A 25,645-nucleotide genomic window follows, 5' to 3' on the forward strand; every position below is an offset into this window, starting at 1 on the left:
GTGTTTCTCGGCCCCCCCTTGACGAAACCCCCCCAAATTTTCAGGGGCTGCTCAGAAACAAAATGTTCAATTTTCCTGAAAATTTCAGCCGATTCTGTCTTCAAATGCCAAAGTTATTCGACATAGAATTTTCAAAAATCCCATAGGAAAAAAATCCTAACTATATATACCTACTGGCTATCGCCAGTAGGTAATATATATATTACCTACTGGCGGTCGCCAGTAGGTAGTTATAGTTAGGACCTAGTTTCCATAGGAAATCGTCAACATTCTATTTGGATTAACTTTGGCCCTGGTGGATGAATCTTTGCGAAGTTCTCAAAGAAGATGGCTCGGTCCGCTGCGCTCCTTCCCTGAAAATCTGGGGGGGATTGGTGAAGTGGGGGCTGAGATAAAAGGGGGGTCCCAAAACTTGTTTTCTCCATGTTATTTTCCATAGGACGTTTAGACACGGCTACAGGTCGAACGGCTGAATGGATTTATAAAAAATTTGGCAAAACTGTAGATTCCGGCTCGCAGATTAAGCTTTTTGTGGAATGGTGTAAATCCGTTCAGTAGTTGTTGAGAAAATTAAAGTTAAAGTCAATTATATATCTATAAGCGCGGACGGGTGCGCGCACTGAAGCGGCTGCGCGCGAGCGGAATTTTTTTTTTGCTGCGTGACGTCTGTTAACGTTCGATTCGAAGGAAATCAGGAAGTTTTGACTGCCATTTTGTCACTGCAAGTAAATATATTGTCATTTCAAAGCGTTGGAACATGGAAAGGGGAGAAGGTAGAGATTGTTTTGCTGCGTAGGTTTTCTCAGGGTGTGCAGTAAGGACCTTAAACACGAAAATATATATATATTTTTTTTCGAAAAAAGTTGCGGGGTGCGCGCGAGTAAATATATTCTCATTTTAAAGCGTTGGAACATGGAAAGGGGTGAAGGTAGAGATTGTTTTGCTGCGTAGGTTTTCTCAGGGTGTGCAGTAAGGACCTTAAACGCGAAAATATATATATTTTTTTTTTCGAAAAAAGTTGCGGGGTGCGCGCACAACTATTTACAAAAGTGTGAAAATGGAGATAAATCAGAAGTTTGAGTGCTTTGACATAAGGTGGCTCTGAAAAGAGCCCTTGTGTTAATTGAGTTGTTTCTGCATTTATAAGTAAGTACCGATGCAGAGTCTGATATAATATTGTTGGCAGCATTTTGAAAGGAAAGACAGGGGCCCATTTTCTGGTTAACAGGCGACCAGGCCAACTTTTCACGCCAGGCCCATTCCTGCAAAGTCGACCGCCATTTTTAGGAGATCTGCAACCACCGGCAGTCACTGGGTTGCAGGAGCAGATGGACTCAAGCCTGTCGGGCGAAGCATCGTTGCACCGCCACAGTGGACGAGACCCTGCTGGGTGAGTGGAGCGTCGCTGTACCGCAACAGTGGGCGAGTCCTTTGCTGGGCACGTGGAGCGTCCCTATACCGCCACAGTATGCGAACCCTTTGCTGGGCTCGTGGAGCGTCCCTATATCGCCACAGTGGACGAACCCTTTGCCGGGTGCGTGGATCGTTGGGGGTGCAGCTGAGGGGCCTCCACCTGGGGAGGCGGGGGAGGCTCGTCCGCGCCGCCTCTCCCTCCCAGTGCACCCCACGGCGTCTTGCTGACATTTGTTATGGTCGGACCAGGCGATGAAGAGAGGGGGGGGTCGGAGGCATATGCAAGACATTCCCCCCTTGTGGCCTGCAAGGCGCTGAAAAAAGAAGAGAATGGGAAGACAACTACATCTCGGGTAGGGCCCATGCCTTCTCTGGCCGATGGCGGCTGGCCGCTCTTTGCCACGGCCCCAGGAACGGATCCCTTGGTTCATCCTGGGGACAGGCCTTGGCGAGTGGTGTCGCCTCCGGACTATTCACGTAATGGTTCTCCACCCCAGGCCGTTGCAGACGGCTTTTGTAGACTTTCTGACGCTCAAAAACCCTACTAGAAAGCAGCCCAAAAGTAGCCCAACATTGCTACTTTGGGGAAGGAGGGACAGGGACGGCGTCAAGTAGACGGCGAAATGCATTGTGGGTTTGTTGCTGCGGCCGTTTGTCATATAAATAGTTGTTTTAATATATTTTTGTTCAAGAATAAACCTGTTATTTTGCTGTCGTGTGGTATATTTCTAATATTTGTCGCTCTGATGTCGTTTCCCCTCCCAAATGTAACATGTGATTGTAATCTACAGCCGGACATTCCGACAGGACATGAGAGCAAAAGGGGGGGGGTCAGATCTGAAGTTGGGCAGGCGATAAGATCACGTTTTGCTATGTGGGGCTATCTATGTTCGTGATGGGGCCTAAAAGGGGGCAAGATGGCGGGGCCACTGTGCCGTTGCTTTAACTCCAACAGTGGTGAGGGTGAACACAAATGAACGCCGCTTATGTACATATACATTTTCATTTTCTACACCACATGAAACCTGCGTCAGGTTTCATATAGGCGTTTTGTTGCAGGTGGGCATTCATTTGCATGAAAGCCCTGTAAAACTAACACAGTGAAATTTAGAAGATTTCACTGAGTCAGCTTTATAGCATTCCTGAATCAAATCCTTACGCCTGTTTGAAACAGGCATAAGGAGTGATGCACCATGCAATGTGTGGCTTGCTCCTGTGCATTGGAGTAGACATGTCGTGCTTACGACGTGATTCCTGCAATGTGCTGCTTTTGCGGCACAGGTGCGTGACGCATCTGTGTTGTTTTTGCTCAATGGTGCTCCACATTGTAAATGCGGCACACCATGGGTGGCAGAGCAGCGGTGCACATTAACTGGTGCATCTCTGGGGATGCGCCAGTTAACATAAATCTGCCCCTTTACATTTAAGTATGAGCAGGGGACACAGAGTTGGTGAGGCTTATCCAAGGTTAAAAAGAGATGAGTCCTGTTCACTGAAAACTTGGACATAGGACTCACCTCCTCAGCATCGCTGGACATGGCTAAATAATAGCTGCAAAATGTTACTCTTGTTAAAAAAAATTACTATTATAGTCTCTGAGATTTGTCTCTTACTCTGCAACATCTCATTGTTGTTCTCTTTCTTTAAAGATAACGACAACATTAACCATGAGTGATTATAAGCAATCCGTTGATCTCGATCTTATCGTTGAACTTGTCATTGAAACGTCAGTGGAAGTGGATCCCTTAGATGAATTAAATCCTGAGGATGATGAAGAACATGATTAGGATGCCGATTTGTCAGAATTGTATGACATAGGGTGGGAAGCTGACGTGCTCCAGCATATGGAACTATAAACATTTATTTTTAAAATGTACTGGAAATAAAAAGTGAAAATGTAAACCGTTTCATTTAAAATAAACATAACTTGAAAAACAGGTTATGTGTAGTGTTTTTAATAAAATAGTCAAATATGCTCATAAAAATATTTCTAAACCAATGAAAAGCTTTATTAACAAGTCATATGACCTGTTATGCTTACGTTACGCGCTCCGCGCCGCGCCCCGGATTGTTGGTCATTCAAACTGAGGCTGGCGTCAGCATGAGAGCGCCAACGTCTCGTGGCTACGCCATTCAGAAAATATTGTTGGCAGCATTTTGAAAGGAAAGATCTGCAACCACCGGCAGTCACTGGGTTGCAGGAGCTGATGGACTCAAGCCTGTCGGGCGAAGCATCGTTGCACCGCCACAGTGGACGAGTCCTTTGCCGGGTGCATGGAGCGTCGCTGCACCGCAAGAGTGGACGAGTCCTTTGATGGGTGCGTGGAGCGTCGCTGCACCGCAAGAGTGGACGAGTCCTTTGACGGGTGCGTGGAGCGTTGGGGGTGCAGCTGAGGGGCCTCCACGTGGGGAGGCGGGAGAGGCTCGTCCGCGCCGCCTCTCCCTCCCAGTGCACCCCACGGCATCTTGCTGACATTTGTTATGGCCGGACCAGGCGATGAAGAGAGGGGGGGGTCGGAGGCATATGCAAGACATCCCCCTCTCGTGGCCTGCAAGGCGCCGAAAGAGGATCGTCCGCGCCGCCTCTCCCTCCCAGTGCACCCCACGGCGTCTTGCTGACATTTGTTATGGCCGGACCAGGCGATGAAGAGAGGGGGGGGTTCGGAGGCATATGCAAGACAATCCCCCCCTCGTGGCCTGCAAGGCGCCGAAAGAGGAAGAGAATGGGACCACAACTACATCTCGGGTCGGGCCCATGCCTTCTCCGGGTGATGGCGGCCGGCTGCTCTTTGCCACGGCCCCAGGAACGGATCCCTTGGTTCATCCTGGGGACAGGCCTTGGCGCGTGGTGTCGCCTCCGGACTATTCACGTAATGGTTCTCCATAGTTGTGTTAATATATTTTTGTTCAAGAATAAAAACGTTTTAACCTGTTATTTTGCTGTTGTGTGGTATATTTCTAATATTTGTCGCTCTGATGTCATTTCCCCTCCCAAATGTAACATGTGATTGTAATCTACATCCGGACATTCCGACAGGACATGAGAGCAAAAGGGGGGGGGGTCAGATCTGAAGTTGGGCAGGCGATAAGATCACGTTTTGCTATGTGGGGCTATCTATGTTCGTGATGGGGCCTAAAAGGGGGCAAGATGGCGTTGAGCTCGGTTTCTCTCACTAGTTTCATATTTCTCATGAGGGGTTGTTCCTAATGTTTCTATTTTAGCAAGGTCAAAAAGAGATCCTATCAGTGGCCTACTGATTTTGTTTGATTCCTTTTGTTTTCTCTAACGATTTTTAAGTTAAAGTTTGCTAGTACGATACAGCGGCTAGTCCGCATTTTATATATTTGTCTTTTTTATTAGGGGTGTCCTCCGGTGGAGTCGGACGATCTACCTCTAATAAACGGTAAGTGTTCCTCTGAAGGAATGCGTCTTGAAAGTGGCTGACTTTAATGTATGATATTTCACTCAGTGACTTTCAGGCCCATGCTGTTTCAAAACTGTGCATGTGTTTGAAGCAGGCGTAGGTATTGACGCAGCATAGAAACTACTAGGAACCAATTGGAAGTGTTGTTTTCAAGTCACATGACTTCACATGCGCGTCTCAGGACGTGTACGCGGTGATAGTATCTGGTTGGAAGTAGCGGTCTAATTCAGGGAAGTTTCAAAACGTGAAAAGGAGTAAATCTAAACACATCCCGATTGAATATATCTTCTGAGTAGTATAAGTTCTATGATGGGTCTATGAAGAAATTTAATAAGTTACAATCGCGAAGTTTTCCCGAAATATATCGGCGGGTGCGCGCACACGGTCGCGCACGATCGAAAGCCAAAAACGGGGAGATAAACGCCCTTTATAATATGCTCCTGGAGCTGTTTTTGGTACAATGAGTTAGTTCTGAAAATAACTTTTTTTTTTTTTTTTTAAAACAACTGTTATGTTGTTTTTTAAATGAAATGAAGAAATGTATCTTTTCTTGGGGCATTTATGACTCTCAATTTTTAGTTTAGTAAGAATGAGGCTCTGCTCTCCGTACAGAAGAATTTCTCCACACTCGTTGCATTTCATGTGTACCTTTGCAAGATATGGTCTCAAGTCCATCACAGCACTCGATGGAGATACAGGTCGTCCACCAGAAGATGTGCTGGCCACCTCTGATGGTAATAGCGTGGCCAGGGCTCTTGTCGATGCCTTTGCAAATTCCACAGGGTGCACTTGTTTGACATGCCGCATCATGGTATGTATGGAAAAGGAATATTTTTTTCTTGGATTTCCTCTTGAGAGAACCGAATTGCATATCGTGCAGGTAACTTTTGGCGCATTTACTTTCTTTAATTCTTCACGATAAGTAAAAAATTCCCAAATAAAAGATTCCTTTTTTCTTTTTAAAGGTAGTCGCTCATTTCCTTCAGATTCGGAAGATGAATGCGGGGCGGCAGCCATTTCAGCAAAGTCTTCCGAAGGGTGTTGAACGTTGTTCTCTTTTGAGAGTACAAAAGATAGTGAGGGAAGTGGGTGGAGTCCTCCGTGTAAATTGCAGAATAGAAACTACTAAGAACCAATTGGAAGTGTTGTTTTCAAGTCACATGACTTCACATGCGCGTCTCAGGACGTGTACGCGGTGATAGTATCTAGTCACGTACGTCATTTGGAAGTAGCGGTCTAATTCAGCGAAGTTTCAAAACGTGAAAAGAAGTAAATTCAAACATATTCGGATTTAATATATCTTTTGAGCTCGATTCAAGCATACAATTGTTAAAGTATGAAACCTTTTATATATTTTTTTAAAATACCAAGGTGTGTACATTCGGTCACACACGAAAGTTTAAAAAGACATTCGGCTCAGTTTAATGAAAATTTTCATAATATTAAAAAAGAAGCCTAGGTTTAGTCTGTTTGACGTATTATAAGTTCTTTGATGGGTCTATGAAGAAATTCAATAAGTTCAGATTGCAAAGTTTTCACGAAATATATAGGTGGGTGTGCGCACACGGTCGCGCACGAAAGCCTGGAAATGCGCTATCCATTTTATTGAGAACTGTTGCAGAGAGTGCGCACACCGGGTCGCGCACGAAAGTTTAGAAAGGCTATTTTTATTTACAGACAAATTTTAATGCGTTGAAAAAAAGGCAAGGTACAGACTTTCTAATTCTGTATCGCTTTACAAGGAGTCTCTATGCAACTTGAACAGTGAAGAAATCGGCTTGTTTCCGAAAAAAATATTGCCAGAACTTTATGGACAAAAGTATAGGTTGTATACACGAGATATTTTTGAATTAGCATTTTAAAAACCAATGAAATTCACTGAAAAAAGCATAGGTTTTACACACGTTATAGTTAGGAAGTAGCATTTACAAAACCTATGAAATTCACTGAAAAAACCATAGGTTTGACACCAGTTATAGTTAGCTGGAAATTTTACTGATATAAAACCAATGAAATTCCACGTTATAGTTAGTTGGAATCACTATAACTTGCGCGTGTAATGCACTGCTGATGACGTCACATATTACATCACTCATGACATCACTGATAACACCATCCTTGTGACACAGTGACAGACCTCCTTTCACTGTAATCTAACCCTTGAAACGCATATTCAAAAATAGAAACTAAAATGTTAAAAAAAATGGAGATACTCATACCAGTTACAACAACCAATTCAATAATTCCACCATCTATATACACATGCACTAATTCACCAACAGTTCTATATAGTCACTCATACATATATTCACTAATCACATGTAGTGATACACCTACACATCCTGTCACACACCGACAGTCATCCAAAAGTTATTCACACACATACTCACACATGCAAATAAACTATTGAACATCCATTTATTTGCATAAACAGCTATACACACACTACCACTTTACTTCTAAGGAAACTTACACATACTTACTCTCTTAAAAATCACTTATAGAAACACATACTAATTTAAACAGGAAATCTTACAATACCTCACTCTCACATATAGTCACTTACATACATCAATATTCACATATACTACATTAAAACATATTTAGTTACTGATAAAGACACTAATAAGACAGTCATTCAGTCACTAACACAGACATATGCACACTAATCCACCCATACAGTCCTGCACATATGCTGTCTTCAAAACACATACAAACAGAGACTCAGTCATTCTTGCACCTATGTACTAAGTAATACTCCCACCAAAGCATGCAAACACTCATACTGATACTAAGAAAAACATCCAATAACCTATATACATACACATGTATTTACTCATCAACCCATGCAGCCACTTATACACAAAGTGAAACACTAATACATATATTTAAATATTTAAGCATTACTCACTAATATATGTATTCACTAAGATATTCAATAATATATACATATATAACACATATTTATTTTTTCAGAAAGACACACATTCACTGGATGGTGTCATCAGTGATGTCATGAGTGATGTAATATGTGACGTCATCAGCAGTGCATTACACGCGCAAGTTATAGTGAGTCCAACTAACTATAACGTGGAATTTCATTGGTTTTATATCAGTAAAATTTCCAGCTAACTATAACTGGTGTCAAACCTATGGTTTTTTCAGTGAATATATATATATATATTTATTTATTTATTTATCAAACACACCTTAGTATAATATTACTTTAACCTTAGGTTTATCAAGTGATTCTAATCTACAGATATTTTAAGAAAAATGGATAAAAACATTAAATAACTTAACTTCATTTTTAAAAACAAAAATGTTGTTATTTTTTTCTAATGTTATCTAGGGTGTGCAGAACCCTGATTTACGTATATGTAGAGACATAGATCCACTGCAGTGGATCCATGGAACCACGCTCCCACACAAACGCTGTGATTAGTTGTCTGCAATCTGAGAGGAAAGTTGCAGGAATGTTAAATGTGGTGGATTCCTGTCCTTCCTGCCCTTTCACTCAGAACAGCAAAGTGGCTAGCTGAGTGAAAAAAAGATAAATATGGCCCTACATTCATATTTGACCTGTCTAGAAGTAGAGGATGCATCTCCTCAGAGCAGCAAGCAAAAACCTTGTCACTCTGCCTTGCTATCCCACCTCGGTGGAAATCCACAAATTTTAACTTGTAAGTGTAAAAAGCCAGAGATGGGGTTATACTCACTCCTTCTTCATGTGGGGCCTGGCCTGTTTACACCACGTCCACTACAGTAAGGGTCATACAAAACCTGGACGTTTATGTTTATTCTAATCTCTCACTTGACTCACTAGAAGAACAGGGGCATCATTTAATATTTCATGCAAGCTGGCATTTACCCATGGTAATTCTTTAATTTTAGTTTAGGCTGAATTATGTAAGTGATGTTAACATGGCCAATCTCTGTCATCAGTTCTCTTCATTGGATGCCTTTCTGCTCCAGCGTTTTATTTAAAGCCCATACATTTGTCCATTATATTTTACATCATTGCAGTTACTGACAGGCAAATCTATACCCAATGCTCCAAATAGTTCCTTGTGCTCGGCCAACCAGTTCTTGCTTACTTGTCTTGAGCAAAAACAGCTACTGTGGGGACAGGTCCTTCTCTATTGTTGCAGCAAAACTGTGTAACTAGATATCTTTAGGAAAGTAGTATATACTTCGGCCTGATTTAGAATCCAATGGACAGCTGATGGTAGCACTAGGGTGATGGAATACATTAATCTATCGCCCTGGTGGAGGTACCGCACTAAAGATTAATAATTGTCCACCAACAGGTGGCCATTTACAAAGCATTGGCAGCAATCACAGTCCTAGCACTTTCCATCAGTCTTCAGATGTTAAGTGCTGAGTGTTCCAGCAACATGAACAAAGAGTTTTTTTTTTAATTACAAAAAATCCTTTGCAATTAAAAAAAATAATGCCTCCATGGGAGTCATTTCCAAAGCGGTGGGGAGATTTTCTTTTTCCCTCACCACCAGGGTGTGCCTAGCAGTGAAAGACAGTAACAAAAATTCTATATGTCCACCAATCCTAATTGGATAGATGGACATATAGCCAATTCTCCACCAACACTTTCTTCTTTCGGCAATTGGAGATATTTGTTTCTGGCAGTCATGGTATAATCACTGCTGTGGCTATACTCAATGTCCACCTGCATCTAAATTGTGTGAGTAGACCACAATGTTGGTGGGGTGGGAACTCTGTCACCTTTACAACAGACATCCTGCCCCACCAACATATAAATCAGGCTATTTACTTTGTAATCAGTAATTCTTCTTTTTCTAGCACCTAATTGTAATCTATCTTACTCGTCTTTTTCAATGTGTTAGTGCAATCTAAATAAAATAGCATAACTTGACACTTTATCACGCTATATTGAAACTGTATCAAGCCCTAGTTAGCCACAATCCTGCATTTGACATTTGGAAAAAGATACTACTGATGCTTACATTTATTCAAAAATGGGCCTAAGGAAGTATGCTTACAAAATCCTGCACCAATTATGAAATAACTGAAGAAATTGAGGGCGACCTTGTATTCTTTTGCCTAGCATATTGTTTTTAGAAGAAATTTGAGTGTCTAAAATTATAGGGTTGCTTTTTGTATTTGCAAATCTGATATGTCTGCCATTCTATTCTTGACTGAAATTCAAAAATTATCAACATGTCCTGCGTTACTGAGTACGCATGGGTACAGCATTTAATTTCAACATTCTCAATTAATATTCTAAACCATCCGCCCACAGTCGTGATGAAGATAAATGAAAAGCAGAAAGTAGAAGCATCTCAGTTGACAAAACCCTATGCTGAAACAGAAATTCTACAGATCATAAAAAAAAGTCGACTTGATAGTGCACCAGGTTCGAATGGTGTGCCGCAGGCAATCTATAAACAGGACCCCAACTTTTGGGCACGCAAGATGGGTAGTCTGTTCCAGATCATCAGCACCACTAGTACAATCCCAGAAAGCGGGAGAGGTGAGATTATTAACCTGAAATATAAAGCTGGAGATCGCACAGATCCTGCAAATTATCACCTGATTGCATTGATAGATGCAGAGGCTAAATATTATGCATCCCTGATTCTAACGGACTTGATAAAATGGTCCGATGAAAACAAGAAAATTCCCATGAATCAGTCGGGCTTTCGACGCGGCAGAGGCACAATATCAAATATATTAGTGATAGGGCTAATTGCCGATAAAAGCCTAAGACAGCGACAGGCACTACACCTATGCTTTGTGGATTTTAAAGCGGCCTTCGACCGCGTTAATCGACACACATTATGGGCCAAACTTAAGCATCAGGGCTTACCAGACATGCTTCTAAATCCAATCATTGATCTCTACACTAACACCTGGATGCAGGTTAAGATTGCCGCTGGTCAGAGGCTTAAACCAGGCTGTGTATTGGCCCGCACCTTTTCAACTTATTTATGGCTGACGTAACACCAAGGTTAGACAGGGTCAATTCTCACCCACCTTGGTTGGGTACACTACCACTAACACACTTGTCCTATGCAGATGATGTTGTACTTCTAAGCCATACGCGAGTTGGATTGCAACGATCAATTTATGAGTTAGCCGATTACACCAAAGCACACCTAATGGAAATAAATATAAAAAAACAAAGGTCATGATTATCACAAATTGTCGACAGAAACATCCAACATTTATAATTGACAACACCAAGTTAGAAGTAGTTGCTAACTACAAATATTTGGGTATATTTTTGGACCAAAGCTTTTCTTTTGCTACGCAGCAGGAAACAATTGAAAAGAAGGGAACTGCTCTACTGTTTGCTTTTTGTAGTATTCTGAAATGACTAAAAGGCCCATCGTTCGTCCCACTTCTTGCAGTCATTAAAAAAAATCTACTACCGACTATTGCATATGGATGTGTGGTTCATCACAGGAAAAGTACACCATTATTAGACAAAATACAAACACGAGTCTACAAAAGAGTATTCCATCTGCCATGTGATGCCTCGCCAGCCCAAGTACGCCTTGAGTTTGGATTACAACAACAAGAAATACACAAAAGGTATGAGACAATCAAATGTTGGTATAAAATATGGCTAGATATTAACTCTGTACTCTGGGAAGCTCTGCAAAATGATTCAAAATCATACTATGCAAGGTACTTTAATTCCTCACTGAAAATAACTAATATGGAGGCCCTCTGGCAAAGGAAGCTGCCATGGACATTTTTTCAGATGATTATATAAAAAGCGGCAAAAGCTCACTCATTAATTCAAGATAAAGCAATCTTAAACCGATGTGCACACACATGAATGGTGTTATAAGCATAAACTAGGTCTGAGCCAGCAGCATATCTGGCCTTAACATTCCCGCCGCATCTGAAAACTAAGTATATGGAGCTGTGCATGGGGAAATTGCCGACCAATGCCGATCAACCGATCTGGAGGACCCCAGGCCGCAAAGATTGCGATCTATGTGGAGCAGCAGTACAGGATTTTATGCATGTGATATGCATCTGCCCAGGCCAAGGGTGCAGCCTCCTTGATTTGCTTAAGAGAAAGTTTAATGAAAAATGCATTCATACCTGCAGATCGGCAATATTAATGAGTATGAACTCAAAGGACCCACAATTAATTTGCTATATAATCACATTTTTAACCCGTTTTGAGAAAGTGAAGAAAGAATAATGTAGCAACACTAGCAGAATTTGTAAAATTGCAAAATGTTTCTTAAACTTGATATTAATCGTTTACATTTGATCTTATTAATAGTCCGTGAAGGCAATATGTAATATATTTTATCTTATGGAACATCGTAATGGTTTTAATTAACTACATAATAAACTATGTAGGCATTGTATTCTTGACTGTCTCTCTCTTCTAGCATTTAGCTTGGGTAATAAGAAATCAGCTTTCGTTATTCTTCTCCTGACCATCAATTAGTTTAATATTAGTACTCAGGGCCTGCTTAGAGATTGTTAGGTGAAATATATTGTCTGCCATATTACAAGTGAAGTATATGAAGGGGTCCCAGACCAAAAACACAAAAATCACTTAAATTTCACACAATTAGATAAGATCAAAAGCAAAAGTAATGGTTGACAGTGTTTTTATTTTCACTGAACCCAAAACACCATATACTGGTTGAACATTCGCTAGTATTTGTACATAAATATCAAGTGCGCCCACACAGGAGAGGGGATGGGGTGCAGGGGAGGGGGTGTGTTTCAATTAGTTAACATCACTAATCAAAATATCCTTAAGCACAAATCCACAAGTGAAACCATCATTATCATTGATCCATGAGTTAGAGATCAAGAGAAACACATGTTAAATACAGCATTCTACATACAGAGACTCCTGTAATGATTCTTATTATCAATCTTGGGGTGAGGAGTTCGTATGAGTATAAGATGGTCTACGTTTCGACCCAGGGGTGTAGGACAGTGGATCCTTACTCGCGGGTCTTCATCAGGACGTGGGGGGGTGAAGGAAGAGGTGGGGCTGAGTCCTGGCAACGCAGGTAGACAAGGCCTCAGGCCTGCTGGGCGTATTGCGTCTCCAGACAGGGCCCAGTCCGGGTTAATATTAGAAGTGTCTTATATTAAATGGTTCACCCGTTCTAGATGGCACGGCGGGTGGTGTCCATCAGTTATGATTTTTGAAGGTTCGTTATTTAGAATTCCCCAGGCGCTCGTCCACAGGGATTGCGAAATGCTATCAGGAAGGAGCAGGCTCAGCGTGTCTCCTTGGGAAAAGGCGGGGGCCTCCGTGGCCTGAGCGTCCCAAAAGTGGATCAGGTGCATCAGACCACCATCTGAAAAAACGAATTCAGAAGGGATTGTAAGGAGGCGATTTGGGCTCTTACAATCCCTTCTGAATTCGTTTTTTCAGATGGCGGTCTGATGCACCTGATCCACTTTTGGGACGCTCAGGCCACGGAGGCCCCCGCCTTTTCCCAAGGAGACACGCTGAGCCTGCTCCTTCCTGATAGCATTTCGCAATCCCTGTGGACGAGCGCCTGGGGAATTCTAAATAACGAACCTTCAAAAATCATAACTGATGGACACCACCCGCCGTGCCATCTAGAACGGGTGAACCATTTAATATAAGACACTTCTAATATTAACCCTGACTGGGCCCTGTCTGGAGACGCAATACGCCCAGCAGGCCTGAGGCCTTGTCTACCTGCGTTGCCAGGACTCAGCCCCACCTCTTCCTTCACCCCCCCACGTCCTGATGAAGACCCGCGAGTAAGGATCCACTGTCCTACACCCCTGGGTCGAAACGTAGACCATCTTATACTCATACGAACTCCTCACCCCAAGATTGATAATAAGAATCATTACAGGAGTCTCTGTATGTAGAATGCTGTATTTAACATGTGTTTCTCTTGATCTCTAACTCATGGATCAATGATAATGATGGTTTCACTTGTGGATTTGTGCTTAAGGATATTTTGATTAGTGATGTTAACTAATTGAAACACACCCCCTCCCCTGCACCCCATCCCCTCTCCTGTGTGGGCGCACTTGATATTTATGTACAAATACTAGCGAATGTTCAACCAGTATATGGTGTTTTGGGTTCAGTGAAAATAAAAACACTGTCAACCATTACTTTTGTTTTTGATCTTATCTAATTGTGTGAAATTTAAGTGATTTTTGTGTTTTTGGTCTGGGACCCCTTCATATACTTCAATTTATTACCCAGGTCCCACTGACTATATGGGTCGAACCCCTCTATTTACAACATATTACAAGTGACCCAGGACATAATATAATGTCACAATAGGGACAGTATACCCTGTCATATGTGTGAAAGAATATTCATCCACCAAAGTCTAAATTAGACTCTAAGTTATAGAATTGCCATTTCTTTGAAATTGTGAGATTCTGAACTGCGATAGCCGACTTAGATTTTAGGCTCATTGTTGTTTAATAAATGTCTTCAAGTGTATCTTTTCACAAAGGGTCTATTTATAGGTGACGTTACATGTGAGTAAATCTACATAGGGAAGCTTAGGCATACACTATTGAGTAACTTTGCTACTTTTGGATATCATCATTCACTTACTAATTATTAAAAATTATGTATAGAATTAATACAAAAATTATATATTGGATTATAAGTTTACCAAACTTAATGATGTTACATTTATTTCTCATTTCAAAAAAAGCTCTATTGCAATATATTAATATTTGATAAAAATATGTGTACTTTTAGATATTTGTTCCAATTTTCAAATCATTTAAATATTTAGCTCCATTTCATTTTATTTTCCATGGGGGTTTAATTGAAGTTATTAGCCCAAATGGTAATAACTTTAGAAGTGCAGCTTGGGAAAAGTAATGGTGTTACTATTTTGAAGATGGGTGAATACCCCTATCTAAATCCCTATCTAACCCTCCCTTAAATTCTCTATGCTCCTTCATTAACCCCTCCCCTTCAGCAGTTAGTATTCCCCAGCGCAGTAAATCCTCCATGTCTCTCCCATATTTGCAACTCAAATGCATTCTTATGAGTGTGGAGACTCCGGTGATGATCTCTGCACAAAATAAAGATTTGAGAGGCGCAAGTGGAACCACCAAATGAAGGTTTGTGAATAGCATTTTTATATTATGATAGTAGTACTACTGAAGTAGAACTAAACATAGTACCAAAACATTTGGTGAATATGTCCCTGAATATTTATTTAGATTTGGTATCTTAAAATGTGTTCTTGATTTGATATGGCTGCAATTGTACAATGATAACATAGGTTAGAAATGTTCTAAGCTTTTCCATTTTTAAAGTTATCTTACTATTTTGACAAAAAATGTTGACATTTCATCTACTAAGCTTAGGGCGTGGTGTAGAAACAGCTAGAGGTTGGGAGTTGATCACCACGCTCTTTTGAACTATCTGCAATACAATCTAATTATTTATATAGTTGCATAGCGAGATTTCAAGTTATGTCCAGTGTCAAAAAAGCTGAGCTAAGGCATATTAAATAGGTAGGACGCTTTTTGTGACTCCCATTGACTGGCTCCAAACAGAAGGATGAATGATTATAGGGAGCACCATACCATGATCCCTGTATTTCAATTTTGAATTTGATTTTTTTTCAAAGGAACCTGTACTACTGTTATAAACAAAATCCCATTTGAGAACATCATTTATTGAAGCAGGCACCCCAACAAACTCCCTGGAGAGGAAACTGTGTAATGGAACAGCATCGCTCTTTGAATGTTTTATCAACTCCTTTGAGAATTAAGCAACTTTTTTTTTTACTTTTAGGAGCACAATTGCAGTAACAAACCAGTGACACACCTCAATGCTAATCCTAAAAACAATGCAGATGCCCAATGCATGTCTTCTCCTATTTTTGATTCAGAATGAGTTGATAACCTTTTGTGATACAAATTGAATTTCCAAATCACAATTACCAAAGAATTGCATTTCAAGAAAAGGTGAGAGATAGATTGTTCATGCTTGCTCACTTAAAGGTTCAAATATGGAAAGCAGTTTGATGAACGCCCTACAAATCTCTAATATTAAAAATGGAAAAGTGGCATGAACCTGCTGCTCACCTCTGGAACTTTTAAATTAATGTCATGAAAGTAAATCTGCTGTCCTCAGCGTTAGGATTGCTGTCAAGGTAAGCAAAGGTAGGCATGTGTAATACATCATCAGTTGCAGAATACATACCTGTTGCCCTGAAGCTCACAAAGTGCCTTTGTTACATGACTCCAGTCCACAGCTCCAGGTTCATTTCTCCCCCACTTCTCAATCTCTGTAACACACTGATCCGTGGAGCCACCAAGAACGATGTCTGAAAAATAGTCGCAGGCTGGAAAGGTCCAATGGAAGAAAGGAGCATAGGACAGCTCAATCAGCAGCTCTCCTTTTACAGCACCTGGTAAGAAAAATGTACAGAAATAGATTATTGATTAGGAATTTTTGAAGTAATTAAATCATATTATTCTCTGCGCCACCAGTAACTTGGCACATATCAATCAGGTTTATTTTCAGAGGCAGCGTGTGAAGTATTTGTGCAGCACTTCAAACAGTGGAACAGTGAAAACACCACGCAAGAAGATACCACAATTGGTTGGACATAAAGCGATCAATTTCATGAATGAACTAGACTACAGCTACAACAATCCAAAAAGTAGAACTTCAGTCATGAATTTTTAAAGAATAAATTAAAATGTAGTGCTTAAAAGCATAATCAGCCAACCGGGGCTATCTGGTCATGCTTCACTGGAACAACTACTGAAGTTCAGGCCAACCACAATGGAGCCTCGTCCAGATACCGGGACCAGGATTGACCCGTTTGAAAGTTCCTTAAGTGCATTGTTGGTGGGGTAGAAATGCAAGAAACAAAGGGCAGCGAAAAGTCAAAGATGCATCTGAAATGTAGCCACTGAGCTGCAGAGTCAGTGAGGCATCATGATCAATCCTCTCATTGGCGGTGATGCATCTGCTGTGGTCGTGGTGCACTGGTGCTGAGCTTCTGTGTCTATGGCAATGCATAGAGTCTGCTGGAGCAGCACCTCAGGCCCATTTACAAGGTTCTAGGGCTCAGTTTGCACCACTTGGCAGGGCCGACTCACAGATGGCAGATTGCAGGTGCTGCTGCTGGCTGGTAGGGAGTCTCTGATGTCCCTGATACATCAGAACAGGATTTGACCCAGCAAGCCCTTGGAGTCTCTTTGGTTCTGTGTTCAATTGATATGGGTCTAGTCCTTCTCTCCCAGGCAAGGAAGGAAGCAGGTAGCAGATTAACACAGCAGAAAAGCAGTTATTCTAGAGCAGCAGTCCAGCAGAGTTTTCTGCCAGACTATCCACATTTCAAGACATATTCTCAGTTGGGAAGATCAGGAGCCCAGTTCTTTTACCCAGCTGTGTCTTTGCAGTGGGGGAGAAATCAAAGATGGGTGTGATGTGCACAGAGGTCCTCCTTTCTTTCCCTTGCTCCAGACTCCCTGCAGTGGGTTAAGCAGTCCTGTATGTAGGGACATAACACAGGGTATTCAAGCATAAGTGTGAGGCTGCGGCCAGCTCCTCCCTTCCATCTTGCTCAGGATGGCCCTTCAGGATGTGGATGGCCCATGAAGTCACAACTAAGCTACCTTTGTGTGTAGCTGTACAGAAGGAATGCACAAACCCCAGCTATCACACATCCCAGACGGGAATTGGAGAAATGCTAGAGGCACACATAGCTAAGCAGAAAAATTAACTTATTTCTAAAAGTTTCCCTTTTAGAGTTGTAATGATACATTTTACTTCACCATTAATGTGGACTTATCATTAAAATCCCATTGGTACTAAATATGAGAGTTCTATGCCTTTCACATAGAAACTTCACTTGTTAGATGTAACAAAGAATGTTCTATGTTAACCTATGGTAGGGGTAGGTTTCACAGTCCTGAAAAACAAATAGGGGAGTTTTTCACTACCAGAACATTTATAACTTATGGGCTATCTAAGGTCTACCTTAGGGGTGTCTTAAAAATAATAAAAGGGGAGTTTAAGACTTGGCAAGGGGTTTTAAATGCAAAATCCATATGACAGTATAAACAGTCTACATAGGCTCTGCATTTGCAGGCTTGAGATATGTTTTAAAGGGCATCTTAAGTGTGTGGTACAATTAGTGATGCATGCTCACTAGTGGCATTTAATCTACAGGTGCTGGGCACATGCAGTGCACATTCCTAGGGACATAGAAGTAAAATAAATATGCCAATTGTGGATAAGTGAATTAGACCATATTTAGGGAGAGAGCTTATGCATGTTAACACTGGTTAACAGTGGTAAAATGCCCATAGTCCTATAGCCTATAAAACCAAAACATTGGAGACAAGCAGACAAAATATTTTGGGTAGATCACCATACTGCTAATAGGTTTAGCACATGTCCCCCTCTGCTGAAAGTGGGTAGAGGTACCCATCCTCTTGTGAGTTCTCATCACTAAGGCAAAATGACCATCAGCACTAGTGTCCCAGGTGTATGTTCCCCCATAAAGCTAATTATGTATAAGGAGATGGACCACCGCAATAATTTGGGATTCTCACCCCTCATTTGCATTAGCCACCGGAGGGCCTATGGTCTATCTGAATCAGTAAGTGATTAATAATGTCTTGAGTGTGCAGACCATAGCAAAGGCTTCTCTTTCAGTAGCACTCCACCTCTCTTCCCTGGGAAGTAACTTTCTGGATATGAAAGCTGCTGGCTGGTCTAGACCCTCATCATTAACTTGTGAAAAATATGTCTAATGAAATGCTCGGAGGCTTCAGTTGCAATAATGAATTCCTTGGAAAAGTCATGACTCTTGAGCATTTGGCCGTGCCTGGGGCCTGCTTTAATGAGCCAAGTGCTTCCAGGCATGTTTCTGTCAAGATCACCATCTTCAAATTGAGCTCAGTCAAGAGGGCAACAATATTGACATATCCCGATGTACACTTCCTGCAATATCCTGTGAGGTCTAGGAAGGTTCTTGCCACTGTTTGAATCTTTTTAGGTTTTCCAGGTATTGATGGTTTCTATTTTAGCCTGGAGGGGCTGCATCTTACCCCCGAGTACCAGGTGTCCCAAGTGTACCACAGACCACTGCCCTATCTAGCACTTCCTGACCTTGATAGTTGGATGTGCATTTCGCTGGGTCCTGCAGCATTTCTTGCAAGTGAAAGAGGTGGTCCTTCCAGCTGTTGCTGAAGACATCTGTACCATACATGAAAACAGCACGTCCTAAAGGTGTCCATTCCATCCCAAACATGGTTCACAGACATCTGGAAGGTGGCATTGGCATATTTGAGCACAAAGGGCATCATTTGAAGTTGGTAGTGGCCTTTTGGGTCTGACCTCTCTTTGACTTCTTCAGTTTGGGAAATCTGCCAGTACCATGAGGTAAGGTCAAAAGAACTCAGGAACTGGGCAGGTCCCAACCTGTCAGACAGATCATGAGCCTGTGAGAGTAGGATGAGCATCAGTCTTGGTGAATTAATTGAGCCCCCTCTAATCTGCCCAGAGTCACAGTTCTGATATAGTGCCCAATGGACAACATTTAGTACCAGCATTATAGGGCTGAACCAGGGGCTACTGGGTTGTCTAAATACCCCTAAATCCATCACCTTGGATACCTCATTCTTGATGCTGGCTCTCACTGTGCCAGAGATCCCATATATTCTATTCTTGACAGGTAGGCTGCCTCCTGAGCTCACATCATGGGTAAACAGATGTATAATCCCAGGAGTTAGGGAAAACAGAAGAGAAATGTCCCAGCAACTGCTGACAGTTCCTCTGATGATCTGATGTCAGGGTAAAGAAAAGATGTACAACTTCCACTGCTCACCCTTTTATTTGGAGGCTAGGAGGTCAGGGGAGGTTCACTTTTCTCTTCCTCCCAAACTTCTGTCACCAACATCATGGTGACCTCAGACCTTTCAAAGTGTCATGAGATGGATGAGCTGGAGAACCCTTATAGGAAGTCTATGGGTCTAGAGTTCTACCAAGATGGTGGCATCCCTGTTCCTTTTAACAACCTAATGCGGCCCAGTCCAAAATTTGTTGGAGGGCCCTGGGCTCCACAAGCTCAATCTCCCATACTTTCTGTACAGGCTCAAAATCCACGGTGGTAGCTGTCTGGTCATAACACTGATTCATCTCCTCCTGGCTGGACTTCAGGTTTCCAGATTCTTGCTTCCAAAACTTGCCCATCTTATGCCTGACTTCAGGTTTTCAGATGCACATCCTAGGGAGCTTGCAACCACCATTCCTTAACTAAACAGAGAGTTTCTCTCACGAGATGAATACACAGAAGCTCAAAAGGGTTAAAACCAACACTAGTCTGTTGTATCTCTCTGTAAGCAAAAATCGGGCATCATAAAAGGAAATCCCATGTATGCTACTTGGCTTCAGGCAGTTCATTGAATATGTTTTTGAGGGTTGTGTTGAATCTTTCAACACGCCCATTGGTTTATTGATGGTAGGGTGTGGAAAACGTATAGGCAACTTCACACTCCTTTCACATTGATGGCAAACTTGAAGTTGATGCCCCTGCCAGATACTGATTCTATGGGAAAACCCACTCTGGTAAAAATCCCTATTATGTTGTTAGCCACTGCACGTGCAGTTACATTCCTCAGAGTTATGGCCTATGGGTATCTTGTTTTTTGTTACAAACAAAGGTCTTCAAAAAGTTATTTAAAATAACAATTAATATAGACTAGGATCAGTGCTATATTGTAGGATGTCCAGCCGGACAAACAATTTAATGATTCCAAGAATTGTTAAGTATATTAAGAGCACACAATATAGAGTGGGACACAGTTCTATGTCCTATATACAAACAAAGACAATTACATTTGGATAAATAGCAGTTCATGCAAAAGAAAGGAAGAAGCTTCTGGCCAATGGTGATAAGTAGGACAAGCTTTCAAAAACCCAATATTCACACTAGTTTTAACTCAGTGGTTTAACATGCAAATATGTTTAAAAGGTCGACAATGTTTCTTTTGCCTTCAGCAAAGTATTGGGATCATGATCAGGACGATTTATTTGCAAGCCTGAATTTTTATACTGCCTGTTGACAAGAATGAAAAATAGGAAAAAGGCTGAAAAAACACATGACATGGAGCTGAGAGTGAGTTGGTTGCAAGGAACCCCGCGCTTGCTACTATAAAAGTGCTGTAGATCCATGTAAAGAAGTGATTGTGGGGATATTGATAATAACTGTAAGGGTTGAACCATGTGTGGAGGCATGGTTTGAGTGAAATGAGATCTGTGTTGTGATGGACGTTTACAGTTGTAAATTCACCATTACTTTTATACAGTGGAGGTTTTGGTGATGGTATGCCAGGAAAAGTGAAGTTTTGTGTAAGCGCATGCAGGTTTGCGGGTGACAACTTTGGGAAACTATTGAGTTAAGGTTCGATCCTAATGCACATTGTGTGAGGATAAGAAAAGAAAAGTGGGGAGAGACAGTGTAAGCACTAATGCAGCGGTGACCGGCGGCTGAATTCTGGTCTTACAGAGGGCAGATGGTGCGATTGCATTTAAAGTCTGGTGTCAGTGGGGCGAAAATGTGATGCTCGCCGAGACAATTTGCAGTGGATTTGATCACAATCTGAAATAAAAAACATCTGAAAACTACCAAAAGGTATGCCGCGACAATTCTTCTTTGTGTGAAATACATATCGAGACACTGCCCCGGTCTCAACGCAAGCACCAACTGTTAAGTGCTCCCTCTGCTACTGGACAATTTTTGTGAAAAAAAAAAATATATATATATATATATATATATTGCAGTTTAATCCATTTTGACGCTGGCGCTCGTCATGTGGCGCGGTGCGAGTCCATTCCTTCGGGATTAAGCCGATTTTACATGCACAAAGGAATCAGTCAGTCACAAACTGAAATAAGGACGCACTCTCTCGCAGGTGTATTTCTAAAAGCTTTACAGCGGCTTTATTTTCCTTGCCAGTCCTAACGCGTTTCACCTCCCCCAGAGGCTTGATCAAGCATTTGGAGGAGGTGAAACGGAAGTTACCTGCTACCTGCTTCCTGCTCGCTTCTGGGTTCACCCTGTCACTGTTCTTGCAGTGCTGTAGTGGCCCTTTCAGCACCATGTACTAATCCATTCACTGAAGGAAAACTTAACCAATTATACATTCACTAATTGTCTCTTTTTATACTACTGTAATCATTAAGTCAGTATCCATGTACTCAGGCATTAGGACATGGACTGCTTCACACCCCTATGCACTATGCATGTAGTGCAATAACCAAGTATATAGTTGTGTTTCAGGCCTAGAATTCCCCAGTCAATATCCATACTCTGCTGCAAACACCCTGTTACTCCCCTTGTGCTCCGCTAATGACCTTTACAGCACCATGCTCTAACATTCACTGAACGAAAACTCAACCAATTATACATTCACCCAGTATCTGTGCTTGTAGTAGTCTAATTATTTAGTCAGTCCCATTTACACATGCAGTAAGGCAGACTTTAGGACATGGACTGCTTCAAACTCCTATGCACAATGCAGGTAGTGCTTTAACCAAGTACACAATTGTGTTTCAGGCCTACAATTCCCCAGTCAGTATTCATACACTGCTGCAAATACCCTGTTACTCCCTTTGCATTCCTATACAGTTTAATTTACAATTTTAATTAGTGATAAGAAAAGAAAGTGGTTAAATGATGTTTTATATGGAATGTGTTGGTATAGTAATTGAGAAGTATAATTTATATATTTATTAAAATATATTTATTTATGTTTATTTTTTATAGATATTGTTTATCATCATCAAAATAAAGTTATCATGCCTGAAAAATTAAGAAAGAGAAAAATACTGCTAAAGAATAGTTACTCGAAGAAAACTCAACAAGTATTGGACGACCAGCATCATGTGGGTAAAAAGAAACCATCTCCCGCTAAGACAACTAAGAAATGTATTAAAAAACTTTCTAAGCCCACAAACAGTGTGCAGAATGTGGAAACAACTGAGAATCATAAAGGTAGAAAAAATAATAAAAACATAGACCTAAAGATAGAACGTATGGTAAAAGAAGACCAAATCAGTATAAAGAAATACGTAAAAAAAATTAAATTATAATAGAGTGGTACATAACTTGCTGAAAGAGGTGAAAAATATAGACAAAGAGCACTATTTTATAAAAAGAAGCATATTGAATCCATTATTCAAAAGGCTTTTTAAGTCATTTTAGTTTTAAACAGAATTCCATGAAGGCCAAAAGTAAGAGGAAGAGAGTAATTAACAGAACTCATTTTTGTGATTTTTTATGATGAATGGAAAACAGTTCAAGTTCAGAGCCTTTCTTTAATGAAAAGAGTTATTTTTAGACAAATTATGTATTGCATGCAGTAGATACCAATGGCCGAGCTTATGAGGTTAGAAATGGTTGTCCAATTCAGAAAGACAAGATGGTTCCCAGAAATGGAGAAGAAGTGTTAGCTGATAAAGTTCTAGGGAGATGTCCATCACCACCCCCTTTTGTACCGCTTTGTTTGCCATAAGTTTGCAGGGTATGCTCAGACGTGAGTCCCTTGCTCACTTTGCCACTGGCTGAAGACGGCTGGAATACCAGAAACCAGTCCTAGGAAGCTTGTTTCCGGTTCAGGGAAGGCATAGCTTGGCAGTTCGGGCTGGACTGTTCCCATAAGGCACAGGTTCATACTGATTTGCATATGGCAATGTCTGAACTGGGGTGGCAGAGTGGGCTACAGACCGGTGATGGAATAAACCCAGATCGGTTGACTGGGTGTGAGTGTTTGATTGGTTCAGATGCTCCGTCCATCACCACCCCCTTTTGAACCTCCATAAATGTAGCAGGCTGATAGATATACCTTTGAATGTAGCCCTTGAACGTGCACTATTTATCCTCTGGGCAAGCTAAATGTTATGGGGGTCTAGGTTTTATGTCCAATGTGATGTTGAGTCTATTTACATGATCTAAGGTAAAATACCTCCAACTGTGCATATATACTCAGGTATAACTGTGTTATCATGAAATAGTGAGATAACAAAGATTTATTAAAACAACTAGGGGAATATATTTGTATAATGCATTCATGAATCATCAGAATTGTAATATCACTAATAGTTAAGGGGACCAGATCTAAAAAACGAATTGTCTCTTCTCAGTCTCTGGCGCATTCTATATATTGAGCTACAGAAACAGCCTCCTATGTTTTATTACAATTCTCTACTCTCAAAACTTACAATATTTCTGCAACATCAGGGAAAATAAGTGACATTATTTTTTGTCCCTCTTGCTTTTTAATACACAGTGTAGAAGACGCTATAGATGAGTGGTAAATATTTATATATTTTACAATGTACTTTTCATTATCAATGTGTTTTTGCCCTAAGCACAGAAATTTACAATCGACGATTCATGTCAATTCTCTAACCCTGCTTTTGATTATACTAGCAACATAAAATAAAAATACATTTATTATTAAAAACAGACCTGAGGAGAAGATTTTGTTGAAAGAAGGTAACATCCGTGTAATCGCATCATCATGGAGGGCAGAATCCTTTGCTATAAATGCAGTCACCGGCGCAGTCGCATCCAAGTATAGATCATGGAGCTCTTTCGGCTCAGAAAATGATGCCATGTTCAATCATGCAAACTTTCCAACTTTACTTCTTCTGTGTGTGCACCTATTATTATATTAAATAATCTAAATTGCAAATTATTGATGAACAAAAGTCACTTTTATTTGCGTGCGCTCCAAACCTCATTTTAAATTCAATTCTTCTTTGATGTCAGCTGAGTCAAACGTATACATATTTAGCATCCTGTTTGAATGTCACAATGTTATAAAGTGAGCCGCGTGTTCCATCACCTAATTGAAACAGATACAGCAATGCAATGTCTGCCACTACAGTGAATAGGAGTTTTGTAAAAGTTCATTCTTTTAACAAGCTTGGCTTTGGGCTTTTAGTTTTTATTGTTTTTAATTGTTCATTGAAATTATTAATATCACAAAAATACAAAAAACGTATTATGATGTCAGTCAGACATGAGTTGTATCGGAAACGGGACCACCGGACAAGGAGTCGGAAGTCCTGCTTCCACTATTATGATGCGGCCACCTTCACCCTGGTTGGAGAGTACATCATTTCTTTTGAGGCCTGTGATGCAGGTTGCAGCACCAGCCTCAATAGAAAATATACACATTTATACCATCCATGGACCATATGACAGACACAATGCGGTGCCTGCCATATGTTACAACGATGTATGGTATCCCCCAGACCTCATAGCAGAAGGCCATGAATGGGCAGGTGAAAATTGACATCATAATCCCAACGGCAGAGCCAAGGCTGGCTCCACTGTCATTTTGGGTTTACTGTTTTGCCCGCCCGCCCTTTAGAAGCGGAGTGAAATTCCCCTGTGGACGGAAAGCCTACAACAAGCTGTGTGTTGACTTTCTGCCCAACCTAACTATCACCCCCTTAAAGTATAACCATGTGCGTGATTCCAGATTCACACAAAATCCGATAAATGTACCAATGTAGGCAATAACCACATTGTGAACATTTCTTAAAAAAATAAGGAGGAGGGAGTCATACCAACCCCAAAAAAAACCAACTCTTTGGGCATATCAAAACAACATTTTGAGAGAATTTCCAATAAGCCCCTGGTAGCTATAGCACAAGCAGCCAGCAGGCTGATATGAAAGGTGTGCTATGCTGAAGCAGCACCAACAATTATAAAGCAAAAAACAAAAACAGTCAAACTTTTTAGCTTTTATCAAGGTCTATTAGACTCCTTCAA

The 25,645-nt window shown here is 41.1% G+C and overlaps 1 protein-coding gene across 1 annotated transcript in view; it reads right to left on the reverse strand.

Annotated features, from left to right (window-relative positions):
- The window catches only part of LOC144751971 (nicotinamide N-methyltransferase-like), a 255,904-nt gene extending 231,425 nt beyond the window's left edge, over nt 1-24,479 (reverse strand). The window contains exons 1-2 of the mRNA XM_078639931.1: nt 24,332-24,479; nt 16,042-16,249 (exon numbers count right to left, since the gene is read on the reverse strand). Coding sequence (XP_078496057.1) covers nt 16,042-16,249; nt 24,332-24,479 — 356 coding nt within the window. The remainder of the gene's footprint in view (nt 1-16,041; nt 16,250-24,331) is intronic.
- Nucleotides 24,480-25,645: the final 1,166 nt, after the last annotated feature.

The sequence above is a fragment of the Lissotriton helveticus genome, chromosome 4_2 (genome assembly GCF_964261635.1).
Source record: "Lissotriton helveticus chromosome 4_2, aLisHel1.1, whole genome shotgun sequence".
Classification (NCBI taxonomy): Eukaryota; Metazoa; Chordata; class Amphibia; order Caudata; family Salamandridae; genus Lissotriton; species Lissotriton helveticus.